Genomic DNA, 21,466 nt, shown 5'->3' on the forward strand with positions numbered 1-21,466 from the left:
GCTTACAGTAGAGGAGTTTAGCTGGGTCATGCGGTGGATGGGGATTAAAGAGGCATTGCTGGGTCCTCAGAATGAATTCTTCCTTTTCACAAGGGGGAATCGGGCCTCCAAGAACCTGAACGCTCACTTGAAGAGGGCATGGGCTGATGCTGGGCTAGAAACAGCCGTCACCTTCACAATCCTGCGCACTGCCCTGGCTGACAATATCAAGCATCACCAAGATCCAGAAAGCCGGTCGATTCTCGCCAGGTTTATGTGTCACGACGTAACCACGGCGGACCGGTTCTACGCGAATGCGCCAGGTATAAAGGAGGCATTGAGAATCCGCTCCCATGTTCAGGGCGTCATCAGATGCGGCAGCAGCTGCATCATCATCAGAAGGATGTCTACCGCTGTCAGATGGGGAGACCTCCGAAGAGGGCTGCTATAACAGTACAGCTCTATCATCTTCACCTGATGGGTCATTGGAGCGGCAGCAGCAGCGGTAAGCGGAAGCGGGAGGGAAAGAGGCCAATGAAGTCGGGACCGGGGCTGGTTGACACTCCTGATGATGGGGCAGGGGCCGTGGACTCAACCTGTTTGCCCTGGTGCACCGTAAGAATTAGACGCCTAATTTGGTCCCCTGAATCCCGCTAAACATTGTGAATATGTATACCGTGTATATAATTATTATTATAATCCTGTGTATACATTTTGTAAATAGTACAATATCTCCAGGGCGCATAACTGCACTTTACAAGCCAGGGAAGGTGCCAGAATCCTGGGCATACATTTTGGTTAATAGTGCAACACCTCCAGGGCGCATAACTGCACTTTAAAACGTAGGTTAAGAAATTTAGTAGTACTGTTATAGTAGCAGTAGTACGTGTAAATAGTTTATGTTTTAGCCTCTCTGTACTGTCAACTGTGGTTTTTTGTTCAAATAAAATAAAAAAAAAAAAAAAAAACAATAACCTTGATGGTTACCAGGGGCAGAAAAAGTGCCACTTTCCATCAGCACCGGGGAGGCACTCTCCTTGGTGCTGAACCCTGTGATGAGCGCTCAAGTGTTGGCGGAGGAGGTGTAAGCCAGAGGAGGGTGAACAAAAGTTAAAGTGTTTGAACCTCCAGCCCAGAAGGGGGGGTGATGCCGTGAAGAAGGCCGAATATGGATGCTGATGGGCGGACACAGAAGCACCATAAAACCACCCCCTTGTAAGGTCACCAGGGGCACGAGAAACACCCTCCACAGAAGGGGGGGTGATGCCGTGAAGAAGGCCGAATATGGATGCTGATGGGCGGACACAGAAGCACCATAAAACCACCCCCTTGTAAGACCACCAGGGGCACGAGAATACCCTCCACAGAAGGGGGGTGATGCCGTGAAGAAGGCCGAATATGGATGCTGATGGGCGGACACAGAAGCACCATAAAAACCACCCCCTTGTAAGGCCACCAGGGGCACGAGAATACCCTCCACAGAAGGGGGGGGTGATGCCGTGAAGAAGGCCGAATATGGATGCTGATGGGCGGACACAGAAGCACCATAAAACCACCCCCTTGTAAGGTCACCAGGGGCACGAGGTTCTGGTGGGTGTGAATACCTGTGTTTAGTCCGTGGGGGAGTGCTTAACTGTGGGGGCCCGGGGACTCAGGGTGTGCAAGGTTATGGAGGTCCCCCTGTTAGGGACATGCTGGAGGTCTCGAGTCCGTCCTTCGGTGCTCTGTAAGCGGGCAGAGAGAGGTGATTTTCCCCTGGTCTCTGCTGGAGCTGTGAAAGAAACAGAGTCCCACTGTTATGGGGACATGCTGGAGGGTCTCGAGTCCGTCCTTCGGTGCTCTGTGAGCGGGCAGAGAGAGGTGATTTTCCCCTGGTCTCTGCTGGAGCTGTGAAAGAAACAGAGTCCCACTGTTATGGGGACATGCTGGAGGTCTCGAGTCCGTCCTTCGGTGCTCTGTGAGCGGGCAGAGAGAGGTGATTTTCCCCTGGTCTCTGCTGGAGCTGTGAAAGAAACAGAGTCCCACTGTTATGGGGGACATGCTGGAGGTCTCGAGTCCGTCCTTCGGTGCTCTGTGAGCGGGCAGAGAGAGGTGATTTTCCCCTGGTCTCTGCTGGAGCTGTGAAAGAAACAGAGTCCCACTGTTATGGGGACATGCTGGAGGTCTCGAGTCCGTCCTTCGGTGCTCTGTGAGCGGGCAGAGAGAGGTGATTTTCCCTGGTCTCTGCTGGAGCTGTGAAAGAAACAGAGTCCCACTGTTATGGGGACATGCTGGAGGTCTCGAGTCCGTCCTTCGGTGCTCTGTGAGCGGGCAGAGAGAGGTGATTTTCCCTGGTCTCTGCTGGAGCTGTGAAAGAAACAGAGTCCCACTGTTATGGGGACATGCTGGAGGTCTCGAGTCCGTCCTTCGGTGCTCTGTGAGCGGGCAGAGAGAGGTGATTTTCCCCTGGTCTCTGCTGGAGCTGTGAAAGAAACAGAGTCCCACTGTTATGGGGACATGCTGGAGGTCTCGAGTCCGTCCTTCGGTGCTCTGTGAGCGGGCAGAGAGAGGTGATTTTCCCCTGGTCTCTGCTGGAGCTGTGAAAGAAACAGAGTCCCACTGTTATGGGGACATGCTGGAGGTCTCGAGTCCGTCCTTCGGTGCTCTGTGAGCGGGCAGAGAGAGGTGATTTTCCCCTGGTCTCTGCTGGAGCTGTGAAAGAAACAGAGTCCCACTGTTATGGGGACATGCTGGAGGTCTCGAGTCCGTCCTTCGGTGCTCTGTGAGCGGGCAGAGAGAGGTGATTTTCCCCTGGTCTCTGCTGGAGCTGTGAAAGAAACAGAGTCCCACTGTTATGGGGACATGCTGGAGGTCTCGAGTCCGTCCTTCGGTGCTCTGTGAGCGGGCAGAGAGAGGTGATTTTCCCCTGGTCTCTGCTGGAGCTGTGAAAGAAACAGAGTCCCACTGTTATGGGGACATGCTGGAGGTCTCGAGTCCGTCCTTCGGGGCTCTGTGTGCGGGCAGAGAGAGGTGATTTTCCCCTGGTCTCTGCTGGAGCTGTGAAAGAAACAGAGTCCCACTGTTATGGGGACATGCTGGAGGTCTCGAGGCCGTCCTTCGGTGCTCTGTGAGCGGGCAGAGAGAGGTGATTTTCCCCTGGTCTCTGCTGGAGCTGTGAAAGAAACAGAGTCCCACTGTTATGGGGACATGCTGGAGGTCTCGAGTCCGTCCTTCGGGGCTCTGTGAGCGGGCAAAGAGAGTTGGTTTTCCCGGTCTCCGCCCTGGAGGTGTGAATGCAGGTGCCTGCATTTAAACAGATTCACCAGTTTCTAACATTACTTTAGCCCTGATCAGAGCCCTGTTTTATGGGTAAGAAAGCGATGTGCTGTACCCTGGGTCTATGGCTCTCTGAGACCCTGCTAAAAGCAGTGCCTATGCTCCCTGCATTTAAACAGATTCACCAGTTTCTAACAAGACTTTAGCCCTGATCAGAGCCCTGTTCTCAAATCGTATTTTCAGAATCTGACCCTCTGCCATAACTCCGCTATTCCCTGTGAAAGTGTGAAAGTGCTACATTTTGAAAATATCAGAATACCTCCATGGCGCATAACTGCACTTTACAAGCCAGGGAAGAGGCCAGAATCCTGGGGTAAACATTGTTTAATTGTTTAAGTGTTTTTAAATGTATGGAACAGTGTTTTGTCTCTTTCAAAACTCTCCCGTCATTGGCCGGATACATGGGGACGATTTTATATTCACTATGACCGTTACTATTCCAGTGAGACGAAGTACGTCCGGTGACGGGAGTGATCCCATGTTAATTTTGTCCAAAAACCAGAGCATTCCCTTATCCATGTTAAAATAAACCATTTTCAGTGGTACCGCTGAGACAGAGTAATGTTTTTGGTCATGGAAAATAGGTATAGGTCATGGAGAAGTCATGGAGAAGCATTGGTGAAAAAGTGTATGAACCCTGATTAGAACATTTGCATGTTGAACTACATGCTGGATATCTTCCCCAGCCTCAAGGAAATACAATAAAATAAATGGATTCATAATTTTAACACTAGAACCGCCAATCGGGCCAATTTGACCCAGAGCTGTTTTTTATTGTGTGTAACTTTTTTTCAATAAAATATTAAAGTCTTCCAGTCCGTGACTTTTCCTGAAAGTGTGTTATGTAGCACCCTATGTTGTTAAAAATTGTCAATATGAAGTCAGATTGAAGAAATCGCCCAAAAAATTGCCGTTTATCTATTTCCGCCCAGCGGGTCATATTGACCCCACCCCTTTTCATATAAACATGACGTGTTGCTATAGCAACGCCTTTTCTCTACTGCGGTTCCTTATAGATTGAGAGATAGATTGAGAGAGAGAGAGATAGATGGATAGATATATTGATAGATAGTTATAGATAGAGAGAGAGAGAGAGAGAGAGAGAGAGAGAGAGACAGTCTGTATTGAAGGAGTGCGGGAGACTGCTCGCGCTGCGCTCCGCAGCAAACAGCTGTGGGGCGAGTTGAAAGTACGTTATGCTGGCCGCGGTGTCTAAGGCGCCGTTTACACGAGGAGAAAACTGCTTGTATCTGCATAGTTTCGCGTGCGTATAGCCCTATTATTTACAGGAGGCCGATAGAAACTGACCCCACAAACGATAACGGGTCCCAAGGTGGATAGATTTGCAAACGAAACGCTCTGGGGGGTCAACCGAGTCCGTGTAATCAACTCTATACGAATATTTCCTGAAAAAATAACGATAGCCCCACCTCTCCTGCTCACTGCTGTAGCAACCATCAAAAATAGCTGTGTTAATTAAACGCACAAGGGGTTCTTGAATGAAATAATATTATAAAAGGCAAACCAGAATTGTTAACGCCCAATATACTCCTTAAACAAAATAAACAGAGTCAGATTTCATGCATTGATCCATTATATTGACAAAGGTGCATCTCACCCGGTGTTTGTAGAGAATATCTCTCTTTCTGAGCCGTCCTCTCGATGCAATATCCACAGAGACGTGCTTCTTGGTTTCTTTCAGTTAACTTCCCCGTTGCATTTATCCATATGCTGAGGAAATGACTATATCCCGCTGAATACCAGCAGGGGTTCTTGAATGAAATAATATTATAAAAGGCAAACCAGAATTGTTAACGCCCAATATACTCCTTAAACAAAATAAACAGAGTCAGATTTCATGCATTGATCCATTATATTGACAATTTTCCAGCCAAACAACACAAACAAAATTAAACAGTCCGCTCTGCGATACACCAAACTTGTCTTTACTTCCTAATCCAGGCCATTATTGTTCATTGCTCCTGCGCCCGTCGGCGGCAAAAAGAGAAATGTTTGTAGGCAGAGGACCGGCGTGTCCCAGAGGAGCGATCTCACCCGGTGTTTGTAGAGAATATCTCTCTTTCTGAGCGCGTCCTCTCCACGGAGACGTGCTTCTTGGTCGGTCGATGCAATATCCACAGATTCGGTTTCTTTCAGTTAACTTCCCCGTTGCATTTATCCATATGCTGAGGAAATTACTATATCCCGCTGAATACCAGCAATCACCACACACACTTCCTCCTGTCAGTAGCTACTGCTAGTGCTACTGCTACTGACCATGCTACAGATATTAGTGCAAAATCTACAGCAACAAGTGGACATGGAGAATTACATGAACTACATGTTGCTAAATACACCGCGGGGCATAAACAGAAGGGTAGCCATGGCAACATTGCTGCGGGGCTGCTCCGGGCTACTCTTCTTCGCTGCTTTTGGTGTATTTTGGCGGAAGTTACAGCGCCACTTACAGTCCCGGCATATGTACTACAGCGTTTCCAGCGGTCTCGTTTGAACAGACACGTTAAATGAAACGAATGCATGTGAACGGAAGACTTTTTTGAATACGCATACTGTGCATAAACGCAAACGTTCCCGTGTGAAGGAGGCCTTAATAATGCTTCCGGGCCAGCGGGCCATTTATAATGACGAGCCCTGAGAGTCCACAGATTATATTGGTATACGTTTCATCCTGTGCGATCAAAACTCACTGTTCAATAAAAGAACATTTTACCTTGAAAATCAATGCATTCTAATAGCGGGTCAATTTGACCCAGGTGGCGGTTTTAGGTATAAAAAATCTCTGGCGGTTCTAATAATGTTTGGTGCAAACATTTCAAATTTAAATACAAAAGGAAAAAAAAGTTTACTTTTGAAATGATTTCTCACAAAAACCTTTCTAAATAGTAAATTATTAAAAAGCGTTTAGTCAATAGACGTTTTTCTGCCTAAAATAGTTGAAGATGCAGTCTTTCTGAACACTTTTAAAATAAAATACTGCAAATGAAGAATATTTGTAACCCTTTAACAGCCAGTGCCACCATTTGGTAGAGCCAATTTTGTGTCTTGATATCTTGTTGAAAAATAAATAAAAAAGTTTTACTCCATCTGATTCAGCCAGCTCTACCATTTGGTTGACATGTTATGCACAAAACAACCTATAGATGTCACTGTGGTTCGAATAGAATGCCCTTCAGCTAGCTTCAACTGAGAAAGTTGGCATGCTAAAAATCACTGCTGACGAAATCACTCTTTTTGGTAAACTTTTGTAAGGTAACCCTGTCATTTTTGACATATTTTAGTTTCAGAGTACTGAGTGAACATAATCAGATAACTTGATGCACAAAAAAAGTTTTAACAAGGGTGTAATTATTTTTTGGAAAATATGCTCAACCAACCGGTCGAATTGGCCTTTTATGGTAAACTAGCAATATGACTTTTTCAGAGTTTCAGAGATGTTTTTCAATAAAATATGGTAAATAAATGGCTAGATTCATGGTAATATTACTACATCTAGTACTGCCTTATGAGTCTCAGAGTGAAAAAGTGATAATAATTTATATAGCACCTTTCATGCATGGCATTCAGCCCGAAGTTGCACACAGATGAGCAAGTTAGGCCAACACAGGATATAGACATTTGCTGTTAGGCCAGTGGTTTCTTGTTAGGCCAATTCAGCATATACAGTAAGATGAGCAAGTCTTTTTTTATTATGAAAAACACTTAACATTACTTTTTTCCTTTTTTTACAATTATAATTTATTATCTTTTATGAATATATCTATATATTGCTAATTTTCCATAAAATACTTTTTTTTATTTCAGTTTGTGTTTTATTTGAGTTTGATGCATACAAATACTGTACTGTATGATGATTGTTGAAAATGCACTTTTACCATAGAAGGCCAGCTCGACCAGTTGGTAGAGGCTCAAAAAAACAAAACTGTGTGGTCAGTCAAAAAAAAAGAAATGTGTTTGTGGTTAGTTGTGGCCCATTTGATAAAGAAATGCAAACAAATAATTGTTCCATAGCTTTTTTCTTGGTCTGGCAGTTAAAAGGTTCATGTTCTGCACAGATAGTGCCTTAACTTGAATTTGAAAACACGTGGCAACTTTATTAATACAGCAGATGAAAAGATTTGTCGAAGGATAAATTCTTCATGGGCTTCAATGGCTCTCGAGATAAAGGGCGTTTTATGGTTGCTTGTATTATCCTCAGATAGTGGTTTGTTTAAATAACTAGTGACATTTTAATAAATATTGCAAAAAAGGGCATATATATAACCTGGCCGGCTTAACCAGTCTGTATTTCTTCAAGCACCACAAGATTCAGAGTTTATAAAGTAACTACACAGTAAAAGTACTTCATAGTACTTGTGGGGGTTTCACTAGTACTGAGTCCAACAGGATCAATCTCACGAAGAAATACATATACAAAAATGTACATGGTTGTTCAGTCTAAAACAAATGTGAATACACAGGTGATAATACATAATGCAAACAAACTGTTATCTATATCAACCGAAATGATTTTTTTTTTACAAAAAGGGCTTCGAAGAGCAAAAACCCAGTTAAAAATCAGAAATATAAACTCTCTCAAGAGTCTGCTGGTACTCACGTCCACTTTGAGTGAGGGGTCTGTTGGGATGGGCAGCAGCGTATCTCTAAGGATCGACTGGTTATCCTTATCAAGGTGAATCTTGTCAATGTTTCTGATTTAGAAGAAAAGGAAAAGGATTCAATGTTTGTCTTGAGGGTGGCACCAGAGATTGATCATAGGGTAATTACAATCAAAATGAAAGCTGCAAGCTTCAGGAACCCATGTGCAGCCTCGAATCGCCATCGTCACTAACCACTTTGTATCATTAACCTGATTTGTTTGTGCAAGTGCGCAAGTAAGCTACTTCTTGCCACCGCTTGAACTGATTTCACTACATTTCCCTACATGGGAATCAGATTTTCCAGTGATACAAATGCCTCTTAAATATCGTACATGTAGGTGTCACGTACACCTTCGTGAAGGGTTTTTAGGGAGCGCTATAGAGCCATCCTGCCACACAGAAACACGACAACCATATCAGTTACTTAAGATCCTCCGTGTTAACGCCTGTGACAAATTTCGTAAATGCATCGCTAATCCCAAAATAAGTATGTTGAGGTATTTTAGGGGGCGCTATAGAGTAACCTTGCCATACCAAAACAAAACCACAAGTGCACAATAAGTTTTGATTGTCCAAGTCTTCTGATGGTACTGGCCAAATTTGGAGTCGATCTGATAACAATTGTAGGAGGAGATAGTTTGGCCCACGAAAGGGCAAAAATTGGAAGTAGATTACAGCCCTCTCTTCACTTGATTAGGACAGCTCCCTCTGCTGTAATTAATGTAAATTACAGTAAAAACCAGAGGTTTATGTGAAATGGTTCTTTTTTTGAAATAATGTTTTTTATGTGCAATTATAGGTTTTAATTTTGTATTTGTGTTAATTTTGGGGGGGTGGGGGGTGGCGCCAGCTAAAATCTTGCCTAGGGCAGCAAATTGGTCAGGGCCGGCCCTGGTTGTGCGGAAAACTCAAAAGTGGCACATAGACATGTTCAGGGCCAGACCATTAACCATCATCTGAAGTATGGTGCCATTTGGACAATTTTCCTTTGAGTTATGACAACATCGTGTTTTATGGGGAGGGATGCATTACCATGGAAACAGCATATGATTACACCTCAGATTTAGCGTAAAGCTGTTGATGGGTGGACCGATGATATACAAGTGAAGTTTGATGGCGATCGGAACATGTCCATTGCACTTGCGTTGCCATGGAAATACCACATTATGAAACCTCAGATTTGACGTAGAGCTGTTCAGGGCAGCAGTGTAAACCATCATGTGACGTTCGGAGCATGTCAGTTGGAGTTATGACATCATCGTGTTCCATGTCGAGGGATCACCTAGCATCACACAAACGTTAAAATGGGCGCCGCATAACGAGTACGCCGTGCGGTGAAAAATTTCGATTTTGATAACTTTTCATCCCCCAAGTCTCGAGACGCTACTTTCAAAATTTGGTGTCGATGGGAAAAGATCCCTGGGAGGAGATCTTTAAAGTAGGGTATGTTAAATTCGAAATGGCCGACCTCCTGTACGTTTTTTTATACACCTCCAAAAGGCTTTTTTGTTCGTCTCCGCACTTTAGATATGCGTATCCAATTTTGTTCATTTACGTGAAAGTGAAAGTGGGGGGAGTTTACATTAAAAAACAGAAGTGGCCGTGGCTTGCACATTTGTTTACGCAAAGTTACGGAACCCATTCCAAACGTCTATTTTCACCATTTCTGACGTGTTTGTAACATTTGGTGAGTTTTCATAAAGGTTGCGGGGGTCAAAAGTGCGTTCAAAGACGAAAAATTATAATCATAATAATAATCCTATCGCGCCCACATCACTATGCACGAACGAGCTACATGCTGTCATGATTTTGGCCCGTTTTTCTGGGCTTTAGCCCGTCATTTGGCCTGTTTTGTGTGTGGTGTCACACAAAACAGTCTCAGACCCTAATACAAATAGTCGAGGAAAACAATAGTTCTTCATTCTGACTCTGTCGAGCTCAGGCTCGAATTAAAATCTCTTGTGAGCAGGAAAGGCATAGAGATAACTGAAAGAAGATTAACTTACTTGTTAAATAAAGCATTAAATTGTTCCACAGGTCCGTCAATCGGCTGCACATGACTCCCACTGATACACACTGCGCATCTGAGCTGGGAGACCACAGACATAGAGAGATCAGACAGCTGGACAGAATCCGATTATCGGTCAGATAATATAAGTGTGACATGGTTCTGATCCCTTGCAGTTCGCTGCGACGGAATGAGCAGCCTCCAGACATGGTGGACTATATTGCTATATTGAGTGCTTCTCATTGTGTGGAGTTATATTCAGTTGCAAGGCTACACCTGACATCAGTTGGATAGATGGATGGATGGATGGATGGATGGATGGATGGATGGATGGATGGATGGATGGATGGATGGATGGATGGATGGATAGATAGATGGTCTTACCTTTACAACCTGGGAGTAAACAGCCTTTCTGAGAGTGACAGCGGCGCCTAAGGAAAGACCCAACATGGCGATCCTGCTGCCGAGGATCTGAGGATGCTGCTCCAGGACTCTATAGGCCGTCTGCAGCAGAAAAATATGTCGATGCACATTGATGATGCAGAACGTTTTTTGTTTGTCAGAAAGCGCTATCTTACATTTATATCTCATGTTTTCAAGATATACATGGTTGATGTACCTCAAAGTAATCATTGTCCACCATTTTACCAGTTTCCTTAGTGATTTGAGGTGTGAGGTAGTTGAGGGCCAGGGAGGCGATGCCGTGGGAGGCCAGCAGCGCTGCCCGGTACTCCACCAACTTCCCTCCCCACCCCCAAAGGTCCAAGAGTCCGGGGAAAGGACCAGGTCCTTCAGACGATTCAAGACGCCAAATACAATCACTAGCTCGGTAATTATACAATGATATATGGATTATTAGGAAAGCTTTACCATATTTGCTGAAAGCACAAAGTCTTCCACATACAATCAATATTTGTGTAATTGAGCAATCGATAATATTACTTTTTACCGATGTACTCTTGAATTCAGTTTGATAAAAAATGTTGTTGTTCCAAAAGTTACAAATAACTAATGCTGAATTTGGTTCATTTTTATTGTTAATGTTCTTCTATGTCACACAAATGTCACCCCTAAACTTCCCCCAGAGGACACCTCCCTTCAGAATCTCCCCAGGTCCTACCTGAGGGCAGAAAGAGGGTCGCAGTGAGTCTGCCCTCTGTTATCGGGACTCTACGGACGCCGGGAGCCATGTACCATCGCTCTACCACCACACTGGCCAGCAGCACCTGATCCAAGAAGCCCTCCGTCTGGTGACCGTGGTACACCGAGATTGTGACCCCCATGGGAGTCTGGACGTTCATCTTCCTCCACCTTGAAGAATGAGGGGAATGAGGTAACTCTAACGGTACGTTCACACTGGACACACCGGATTAAAGCGATGCGAATATAATCGGCTTGAAGTTGTGTTTACTAGCGTCATTCAAACAAGTAGGCAGACGAAAACACTTTTCTAATATGTGTTTCGGTAATCGATCGATAAGACTAATCTAACATGTAGCTGCTCCGTCCACACTCACAACAATGTCATACAGACAGAAATAAAGCAGCGACTGTATTCAACATGCCATAGACAGTCTGTGGTTTGTACATGTATAACTTTTCTCCAGTTTCTGAACAAATATGAGGAGCTGTGAGCTCTGAGGGCTAACAGCTAACGGCTGATGTTTTGGTTATCTGATTCAACGTCAGTGGCGGCAGGCCGAGATCCTCACCGCTGATTGGCTAACGCGAGAATGTGCCACGTGAATTTGACGCTCGAGTTGACAAAATGTAACTCTCGCGAAGGCGCAAGTCTCGTCAATCTCGTCATTCGGTGTGAACGCACCATAAGGCTTCATTTAAATCCATCCCCTACACCTTTTTATGGAAGTTAATTTACTATAAATAATGATTATTTTTCATCCAAGATATGCTGACACAAAACTATGGTTCCGAAATGTTATGACGGCTGCTCTTTCTACCAGAGAGACAGAAGGAGGCTCGTTCAGCTGAGATCGGAATACAGGCGGACTTCAGTTGGTCACAGAGTGCAGTGGTGTATGGGTCGTTTTGGAATTGGGCCTAATAATAATATTTTTTCCTGTACTGTCATCTGAACAGCCCCATGGTTGTTGGCTTACCTGAGCCCAGTTTTGCTGCCAGGAACTAGTCTGAGGCTCCACAGCAGGCCCATCGGTTCAACCCCAGAATATGTCCCGCCCAGACTGGGATCCTGTGAGACTATGGGAGTGAAATGGATAAAACATATTGACTTTTTTCTATTTTTACATATAACTCCATCATTTAATAACAAAATATGTTTTGCTGCCATTCACAAACTTTAGTAATCGTTCTAAATTCATCTTCCTGAATTTTGATGGTCTTACCGTTCACAATACTGGTGGCATCGGCAGTGTAGTGAGCAAAAGCCTCCCAGCTGTGTCCGTCTTCACACTGGTGGAGGGCGTGGATGGTCAGCTGGAACCCAGGGAGGAGGTTCTGGACCAAGACGGTGAACTTCTCATCCACAAGCCCTCTGGACGGCTGTACCGACAGCTTCACACAATGCTGTCTCTAAAATCTAAGGAAATAAATGGTAAACACACCTTAAAAACACTACTATCCATCTAAACCCTAACCCTAACCTCGGGTCCAAGGACGTAGCAGTTCCAGCAGAGGGCCCAAAACCTCCCTTTCCCTGACCACATTAACCAGCTCTGATGGGGGATTCCAAGGTGTCCAACTGGTCCCGAACCACCTCAATTGGATACTTTCTTCGAAAAAGCAGCAGCGGTCTCTACTCAAAGTCCCTCATGGATGAATGAACTTCTCAAATTATCCCTAAGGAATATTCCAGCCAACCTCCAGAGAAAGTCTAAGTATCCATGGACTTGTTATTTTAGTCATGATTAACACTTCATGACCAGAGGTAAGAATATAAATTAGGATACACTGCTAGAGAGAGCTTTGCCTTCTGGCTTAGCTCTGATTTGCAGATATTACAATAAAAAACAATGTCATACAGAAGCCTGTTTTCTTCTTACTTGGCAAAAACTGAATTCTGATTCCGATAGCTTCCGGACAAGTGTTATAATAAAATACAGTCTTTTACCTCTGAAATGCTGTGCAGTATGAGTGTAAAGACACTGTGGATCAGTGAAATCATTTAACTTAAGTATAGTATCCGAATGCGTCCTCTACCACAGTACTTAAGTTTAAAATACTCCATGTTCGGCATTGTTGTCCCCCTTTCAGAAGGGGCAAGCGGCTAAAAATCAAATCAAAATTCTAGAGCTCTGCAGTCACAACTAGTCCACAAAAAGTGTCAATGTTAAATAAACACTAACTGACCTTTCAAGCTTGTGTTCAGGTTTGCCTTCTTGGTTTGATCTCCTCTTGGTTCTGAAGTCGTCTAAGCGTCTGCAAACAAAGCAATGACCTAATCAAACTTTGCAAGAACAGGTTCTTTTTTTATAGCAAACAAGTTCAGGTTAATATTTTGTGGAACTTTAATCTCCTCCCACAGCAACATCACTCGATCAAAGGTGGAGGGAATGTACCATTTGTAAAGAATGGGATGAGGTCAATCAATATGATCCTTGTAATACATTAAACTTTCGCATATTGAATGAAGCATGTGGATTAACACAAGCAAATTATAGAATTTTGTGGTGATTTTACTGCGCACAGTACTTTGTTAGGGTGTTTTATGAAAATAAACCAGAGCCAGAAAGACAGAGGGGCAGGCTGGAGTTGAGAACGATTGCTAGCAGGATAGAGGCTACCAGGTTTCGTGTTAAAATCTGAAATGTAAAAAAATCCTTTATCTGCCCAGTTATGGAAATTATTAGACAGGGCTTAGCGTTAGCAAACAAGGGAGAAGAACGGATCAAACTCCTGCTGATTTTATTTCTAGATCTGGGTTGGGATTCATTCACTTAAATGTGCGCAGTCTGTTACCTAAGTTAGATTTTGTCCGCATTTGGGCGAGCTCGACTGATGCTGATGTCATTGTCTTATCAGAAACGTGGCTAGATAAATCTATTTTGGCCTCTGACATCTACGTAAGTGGTTATAGTGTATATCGTACCGACCGTCCTAAAAAAGGTGGTGGCGTTGCCATTTATGTGAAAAATAAGTTTTGTGTAACCAAGATGGTTTCCAAATCTATTAATAAACAACTAGAATTTTTAGCCTTAAATATCGAAGTAGCAAAGGGTCAACAGGTCATGGTGGTGGGCTGCTACAGACCCCCCTCAGCTGTCAAGGACTCTTTATCTTCATTGGCAAAACTTTTATCTCAACTTGACTACAAGGAAATAGTGCTGCTTGGTGATTTTAATTGGGACTGGTTAACTTCTGTGTCAGAGGATTTTAAAAACCTTTGTATCTCTCTGAATGTTACTCAGATTATAGACAGTCCTACTCGCCCTAACATTAAGTCCCCAAATAAATCCTCCTTAATTGATCTCATTTTAACTAATGTTCCCCATAAATACTCATCTGTGGGAGTATTTGCAAATGATCTGAGTGATCACTGTGTTGTAGCCACAAATAGGGACACAAAAGTCCAAAAGGTTAAACCTCGCATTATCAGTAAGAGAGACAAAAAACATTTTGTGGAGCATGATCTGTTTGATTTTGATTGGGGTAAAATCGATCTGTGTGCTGATGTAGAAACTGCATGGTCTTATTTTTATCTTGGTTTTATGGAAATTATAGCTAGACATGCACCCCTGCGTAAATTTAGAGTTTTCTGCTGAATTATCTAGTCTCCTACATGAGAGAAACAAGGCCTGGGCAAAGGCTAGGAAATCAGGCTCAGAGGTAGAATGGCTACACTTTAGGCAGCTAAGAAATAGCTTCACATCACAAATAAAAAGTGCTAAGTCTAAGTATTATCTGTCAGTTACCACAAAGAACCTGAATAATCCTGGAAAATGTTGGAAAGCCATAAAATCGATATCCACCGGTGATATCCGTAATGAGCTACCTCCGTGCATTGCCACAGCATCTGGCACTATATCGGACAGGGCCACTATGTTAAATTGTTTTAATGAGCATTTTGTGTCCTGTGGCTCTCTGTTTGATTCTGTCACTAACTCTGCTTCTGTGAACACCACAGTCTGTGACTCTGAAAAACGTGTTTTGGAAAACCCTTTCAGTTTTACTCCTTTTACTGTTGATGTTGTTCGTGAAGCTTTAACCAAGTTAGATCCTAAGAAACCGGCCGGCCCGGACAACGTAGAACCTTTCTTTTTAAAGATAGCTGCAGATTTTATTGCTCCACCTCTCACTACTCTTTTTAACCTCTCCCTCAGCACAAATACAATTCCAAAATTGTGGAAGTCAGCGTATGTCCTGCCTCTACTAAAAGGTGGGGAGGCCACTTTATTAAATAATTATAGGCCCATCTCTAAATTATCAGTTCTGGCTAAGGTTCTTGAACACCTAGTGAGTGAACAGGTAAAGGTGTTTTTATGTACAAATGACATCCTGTCTAAACATCAGTCAGGCTTCAGAAAGCAACATAGCACCATCACTGCCACAATGAAAGTGGTGAATGATGTGGCAAGTATTTTAGATAATAAGCAGAGTTGTGCAGCTCTATTTATTGACCTTTCCAAAGCGTTTGATATCGTCGATCATCGCATCTTAAAGCAGAGGCTACTCAGTATTGGCATATCCAGCCATGCTGTAGGGTGGTTTGTGAACTACCTCTCTGAAAGGTCCCAATGTGTTCATTTTGATGGGCTGTCCTCTGAGTGGTTAAACATTACTAATGGTGTTCCTCAAGGTTCTGCTTTAGGTCCACTTTTATTCTCCATCTACATCAATAGTTTAGGTGAAAATGTCGATGGAGCAACCTTACATATTTATGCGGACAATACCGTTATGTACTGTGCAGGTCCCTCCATTAAGGAGGCTGTTGTTGAATTGCAATCTGTTTTTAACATTATTCAGACTCAGCTCTCTGAACTTAAGCTTCTTTTAAATGTTGATAAAACCAAGGTAATGCTCTTTTCAAAAGCTAAAAAGACACCAGAGCCTATTTTAGATATTGTAACTACGCAAGGAATAAAACTTGAAGTGGTTACCTGTTACAAATACCTTGGTATCTGGCTTGATGACTGTCTCACTTTTAAACGTCATGTCAATAACCTGCTTAAAAAACTGAGGGTTAGGCTAGGTTTCTTCTACAGGAACAAGTCCTGTTTCTCGCTCGAGGCCAGGAAAAGGCTAGTCACTGTGACCTTTTTACCTGTGCTGGACTATTGTGATTTGATTGATATTAATGCACCTGCAAATTGCCTGGTCAAGTTAGATGCTGCGTATCACAGTGGTTTTATTAAATGTGCCAACTGCTAGGACTGTCTTAGGGAAGATAGCATTGAGATGCGCAGCTCCACTGTCTTGGAATAGTCTGCAATTGAAATGGAAACTGAGCAATCTGGTGCCACTAAATGTTTTTAAAGCTCGGTTGGATGCTACTCAATCGGAAGCTGTTGGTACCTGTTCATGTGGATAGTTATGTAAATTGTAATCCCTGTAAAGATGCTGCATGATGTCCTTTTTGTTGTTCTGTTTATGTTTTAATGTTTCATGTGGAACCTACTTGAGCAGGTCTCCCTTGAAAAAGAGATCAATGATCTCAATGGGATACACCTGGATAAATAAAGGTTTGAAATGAAATGAAAAAACTGTTCCTGTACAAACATGAGTTGGTTGGATTCTCTGTCACAGTAAGCAGCGCAGGTTGGACACAAATGCAGGAGACAGGAACTGTTAACAGAAAATACCATATTGCAAGCTAGTTCCAGACGAGACAAAACAGAACAGAAATGAATCAAACACTGCAAAAAAATGTGTGAGACCTGTAAAGACACGATTACAGTAGGCGAGTCTACTGAAGATAAAAGCATGGACAAGTTTTTCCAAATCCTGCTGTGACATTAGTCCTTTAATCCTAGATATGTTCTTTAGGTGATAGTAGGCTGATTTAGTAACTGTTTTAATGTGACTGTTGAAACTCAGGTCAGAGTCCATGACTACACCTAGATTTCTGGCTTCATCTGTTGTTTTGAACATTGCAGACTGAAGCTCAGCACTAACTTTTATATGTTCTGCCTTGGCTCCAAAAACCATTACCTCAGTTTTATCTTTGTTTAATTGGAGAAAGTTCTGACACATCCGGTCATTGATTTGTTCAATGCACTTACTCAGTGTTTTAATTGGAAAATAGTCTCCTGGTGAAATGGTTATGTAAATGTGGGTGTCATCCGCATAGCGATGGTAACTTATTTTGTTGTTTTTCATTATCTGAGACAGTGGCAGCATGTAGATGTTAAAGAGAAGAGGTCCCAAGATGGAGCCTTGAGGAACCCCACATGTCATATTTGTCAACTCAGATGTGTATTTACCTATAGAAACAAAGTTGTTTCTGTCCTTTAAGTAGGATTCAAACCAATTTACAACTGTTGATGAAAGTCCCACCCAGTTTTCCAGTCTGTCTAGTAATATGTTGTGGTCAACAGTTCCAAACGCAGCACTGAGATCTAATAATACTAACACTGAAGTTCTGCCACTGTCTGTGTTTAAGTGGATGTCATTGAAGACCTTTACAAGAGCAGTCTCAGTGCTGTGGTTTGGACATGAACAAACAGTTATTTAAATGCGAGAAATTACTCAACTGTTGAAAAACAACTTTTTCAATGATTTTACCTAAAAATGGGAGGTTTGATATGGGCCTGTAATTGTTCATTACTGAAGCATCTAGATTATTCTTTTTTAATAACGGTTTAATGACTGCAGTTTTCAGGGCCTGTGGAAAAACACCTGAGTGAAGAGATTTGTTTACTATATGAAGTAGATCTGAGGCCATGCAATGAAAAACTTTGTGTCCATTTGTGTCATAGGTCTCCCATAATCAAAACATTCCTCAGGCGGGTGCAGTGATACTCTTGTTTTGATTCCTCTTGTTGCTTGTCCTTGGCAGAGGGAACAGATTGATGATGCAGGCAGTTGACTATGTTAGAGATAAACAATTTTACTCCTGACTTGTTCAGGCAAATTCCATCTGCCTTAAAAAGATGTCTGCGGTCTCAGAAAAAGTTAAAATTGTCAATAAAATGTACAGAATGATCAATACAGGCAGTTGAAAGCCACTTGTTCAGTGCAAACAATCTGCTGAATCTCTCCACTCCTCTTCTGACTGGCGGTAGAGGGCCACTGATGAACACCTCCGCATTTAGAGAGCTGACAGTTTCCAACACACATTTAAAGTCTTCTTTCAGCCCTTCTGACTGTTGTTTCACAACATAATTTGTTCCAATGTGCAGTATTAATTTTTCACAGTCGGATGTTCAGCCCCAATATGCAGGATCTTCTCAGCCAAGTCAGAGACCATATCCTTGGGAAAACAAAGTACTTTGGTGTTGTTCTTACTACACAGACTTTGTACATGTCTTACAGCAGAGTCACCCAATCAGAGTTTCAGGCCCAGTCGTTTAGCCTTCCCTCAAGGCTTTTACTTTTGGAGTAGCTATTGGTCCTTACCCTGCTGTGTGAAGAGGACAGGTTATCCAGCTCATCAGAAAGAGATCTCCGGTTCTGTGTCAGTGTAGCGTATCTGTTCTGGATTGGCACACTCAGTGGTTTAGCAGGATTGTTTGTAGTTCTCCCTTTAGCAGCTGTCCACGACTGTTTCCTAGTATGAAGAAGGGTTGAAGAGGCGCTCTTCCTGGGTGATAACAATGCAGGCCAGCCGGTCGCATCACAGATTTCAGAGCGCTGGGCTCTGCCTGTTATTCGTCCTCCCACGCTACTGTAAGACTGAGGTCGTCGTAAAAATATTGAAATATGGCTGAAAGCCTGCGTCTATTTACGAAGAATAACTGTCCCAGTGATACGTTAATGTCCAGGAGCCACTCCTCGAAGTATTCACAAAAGAAAAATAGAAAATCAGCATAAAAAAGTAAGCAGAGGCAAGAGCAAGCAGAAAAGCGTCTGCACTGTAAGAGGGGGGGCAGTACTCCCATAAGGCTGACCAGACGGGCGAAGACGCTCTGAAGGACGGGTAGGAGGACGAAGGTCGTGACAAGAGGGTGGACCAAAATGCAGGAGACAGGAATTTTAAAACAGAAAATATTTTTATTTTACTCTTGGTCCGAACGAGGCAAAACAGAAAATAACTTCTTGAAAATACAGAAATTCCAACAATGGCTAATCATTATCTGGATTTTACGACGTATTCATGCAAAACAGTCAATTAAAATGTCAGAAAGGATTAATGAGTCAGGTAGATTAACATATATTAAACTAGAGTCCCCCTCTGCCCCTACTCTCTCTATAATGGAGGTTGTATTTTGGACTCTATTTGAACAAGGGTGATGGAATCCACCCTAAAATCACCCACTGGCTATATAAATAAACTTAAATATTACCACAAGTTATTAATACGTTGTACTGATTCAACCATTAAGCTGTAATCAACTTGATTATGAAGTATAATAATTACAATTAAAGGTCACTTTTCTGGCATGAAAAACAAATGCAGGCATGGAGTCTGTTTCTCTGGCCACCACGGTGACTGAGATAGATGAGTTTTGTTTTTCTGTAAGAAAAACATGAATTCCCCCCCATCATGATTAAGAATGAGGAAAAAAATAGAGCGGACTTTTACTTCCTGAATCCAAGGCGCCAGAAGTCCCAGTTAGTGTGATTATTAGTCTTGGTTACAGGGAAAGGGAAGTTTGGGGCTCTCTGCTGGAACTGCTACCTCCACGACCCGACCACCGATAAGTGGGAGAAGATGGATGGATGGTCTTGATTACAAGTTGGAAAATGAAGCACCATGTTTCATGCCGCCGGACAGATTCTCCCTCAGAAAGACCAGCATCTTCCTCCAGGCGTCTTCCTGAACGCGAGAATGTGCCACCAGCTCTCCGCCCCACAGAGCCATCACTGCAAAGACAACAAACCAAATTATAGCAGTCAAAACTCAAAGTCCTAAATGTAAGCACCCTAACTTTGATTCACTGAGAAATACAGTACAGTACTGCAATACTACCTGGTACAAGTGTTTGTCAACAGCTTTAAAATCAAAACAGCTCAACCTGTTAAAAATATGCTCAAAGATTGTTGGTCAACCCTGTTATAGACTTTATGACTCAGCCTTTCATAACAACTTAATAAGGCTGTCCAACAACATCATCTCGGACACAAACCATGTTCTGAACAGAAAATATGAACTGCTACCATCTAATGGGAGATACAGGGTCCCACGATTCAATAAAGTCAGACTGAAGCATACTTTGTGCTCCAGTCAATCCTCACAGTAAATACAGAGCCAGATCAAATGCACGCTAAAGGGTCTTTGAGCATGTTTTCTCTCAGTGCTGTTATGTTCAAAAAAAAAAGAATGTCATGTATTGTGTCTTGAAATTTGTCTGTTGATGTTACACATGGAGCTGCTGTGATGCAAGTCACATTTCAGACTTGATCTGACCATTAAAGTATTATCGTATCCTACCCTTGGTTGGTGGGTTAGTGACCGTTTTGAAGGAGCTGGCTCGGGCGAACGGCATGAATGGAGGTTCGATCAGGTGACCGGCATTCTTATAGGAGAGGACAGTCAGAAGGTGGCTGTTCCCCGCCCGCTCCATCGTCTCTTTCATCTGCAAAACAGGAAGTTAAACACATAATAATGTCATATGTCTTAGATCATCTCACAACCTTTTTTTTTTTACTTCTTCTATTGTTTCTGTTGCCATCATCTCTTAACTGTATATCTCGGGCCACACTGCCTCCAATGACCATCAATAATATAATGATAAGCTTCAACTAAATAAAAAAAGTCATTAATATGTATTTTAGACTGAAAAAGGTTGCATGTGCTCACTGTTAAATAATAATGATGACCCACAATTAAAAGCAAGTACTATGATAACGTATAGAGCCGTGCAAGTCCACAAAATTATCCTGCAAATATTTCAGTCCGCTCACAATGCCCTGTTTTGAACGAGATCTTAGTGAAATATTAAGCCAGCTTATTAACAAAACAAAAAACATTTGGTCCGAGAAGAGAAAAACATAAATGGGTTTAAATTTGGTTGGAAAAAGAGAATAAAAACTATTACACCAGTTTGATCCTTGATATATATCTGTGTTTTAAAACAGAATGAGATTTAATCAAATGTACATGGCAAAAAACTAGGATACAAAAATGGGTTGTTCATGTATCATGTATCATATCCATGTTTTCAGTGTTTCAATGTTGATTAACTCACGTCCATTGCACACTCGTGGGCGGGCCAGTTCTGATCGTCCTCACCTACAACGAGCAGCAGAGGACACTCCAGTCGTCCCATCTGCTCAGAGACAAACAGCAGCAGCGTTTCAGATTGTAAATATAAAAGTATTATCTACATAGCTTTAGCTTTGAAAAAGGGCCCTGTTGTGCTTTCTGGGCTTTTCCCTTTCCTGTAGGGTGTTATAAAGGTTGTTGTGCATGTTGATGGTCTGCAAA

At 42.8% G+C, this 21,466-nt stretch overlaps 2 protein-coding genes across 3 annotated transcripts in view; both read right to left on the bottom strand.

Annotated features, from left to right (window-relative positions):
• Positions 1 to 21,308, bottom strand: part of LOC117479732 (peroxisomal succinyl-coenzyme A thioesterase-like) — a 22,286-nt gene extending 978 nt beyond the window's left edge. Inside the window, exons 1-10 of the mRNA XM_034126825.1 lie at positions 21,228 to 21,308; positions 20,471 to 20,615; positions 19,832 to 19,902; positions 12,327 to 12,513; positions 12,081 to 12,180; positions 11,081 to 11,271; positions 10,580 to 10,749; positions 10,345 to 10,464; positions 9,959 to 10,041; positions 7,910 to 8,003 (exon numbers count right to left, since the gene is read on the bottom strand). Coding sequence (XP_033982716.1) covers positions 7,910 to 8,003; positions 9,959 to 10,041; positions 10,345 to 10,464; positions 10,580 to 10,749; positions 11,081 to 11,271; positions 12,081 to 12,180; positions 12,327 to 12,513; positions 19,832 to 19,902; positions 20,471 to 20,615; positions 21,228 to 21,308 — 1,242 coding nt within the window. The remainder of the gene's footprint in view (positions 1 to 7,909; positions 8,004 to 9,958; positions 10,042 to 10,344; positions 10,465 to 10,579; positions 10,750 to 11,080; positions 11,272 to 12,080; positions 12,181 to 12,326; positions 12,514 to 19,831; positions 19,903 to 20,470; positions 20,616 to 21,227) is intronic.
• Positions 1 to 21,466, bottom strand: part of LOC117479722 (peroxisomal succinyl-coenzyme A thioesterase-like) — an 85,560-nt gene that overhangs the window by 15,296 nt on the left and 48,798 nt on the right. The window lies entirely within an intron of this gene.

The sequence above is a fragment of the Trematomus bernacchii genome, unplaced genomic scaffold (assembly GCF_902827165.1).
Source record: "Trematomus bernacchii unplaced genomic scaffold, fTreBer1.1, whole genome shotgun sequence".
Classification (NCBI taxonomy): domain Eukaryota; kingdom Metazoa; phylum Chordata; class Actinopteri; order Perciformes; family Nototheniidae; genus Trematomus; species Trematomus bernacchii.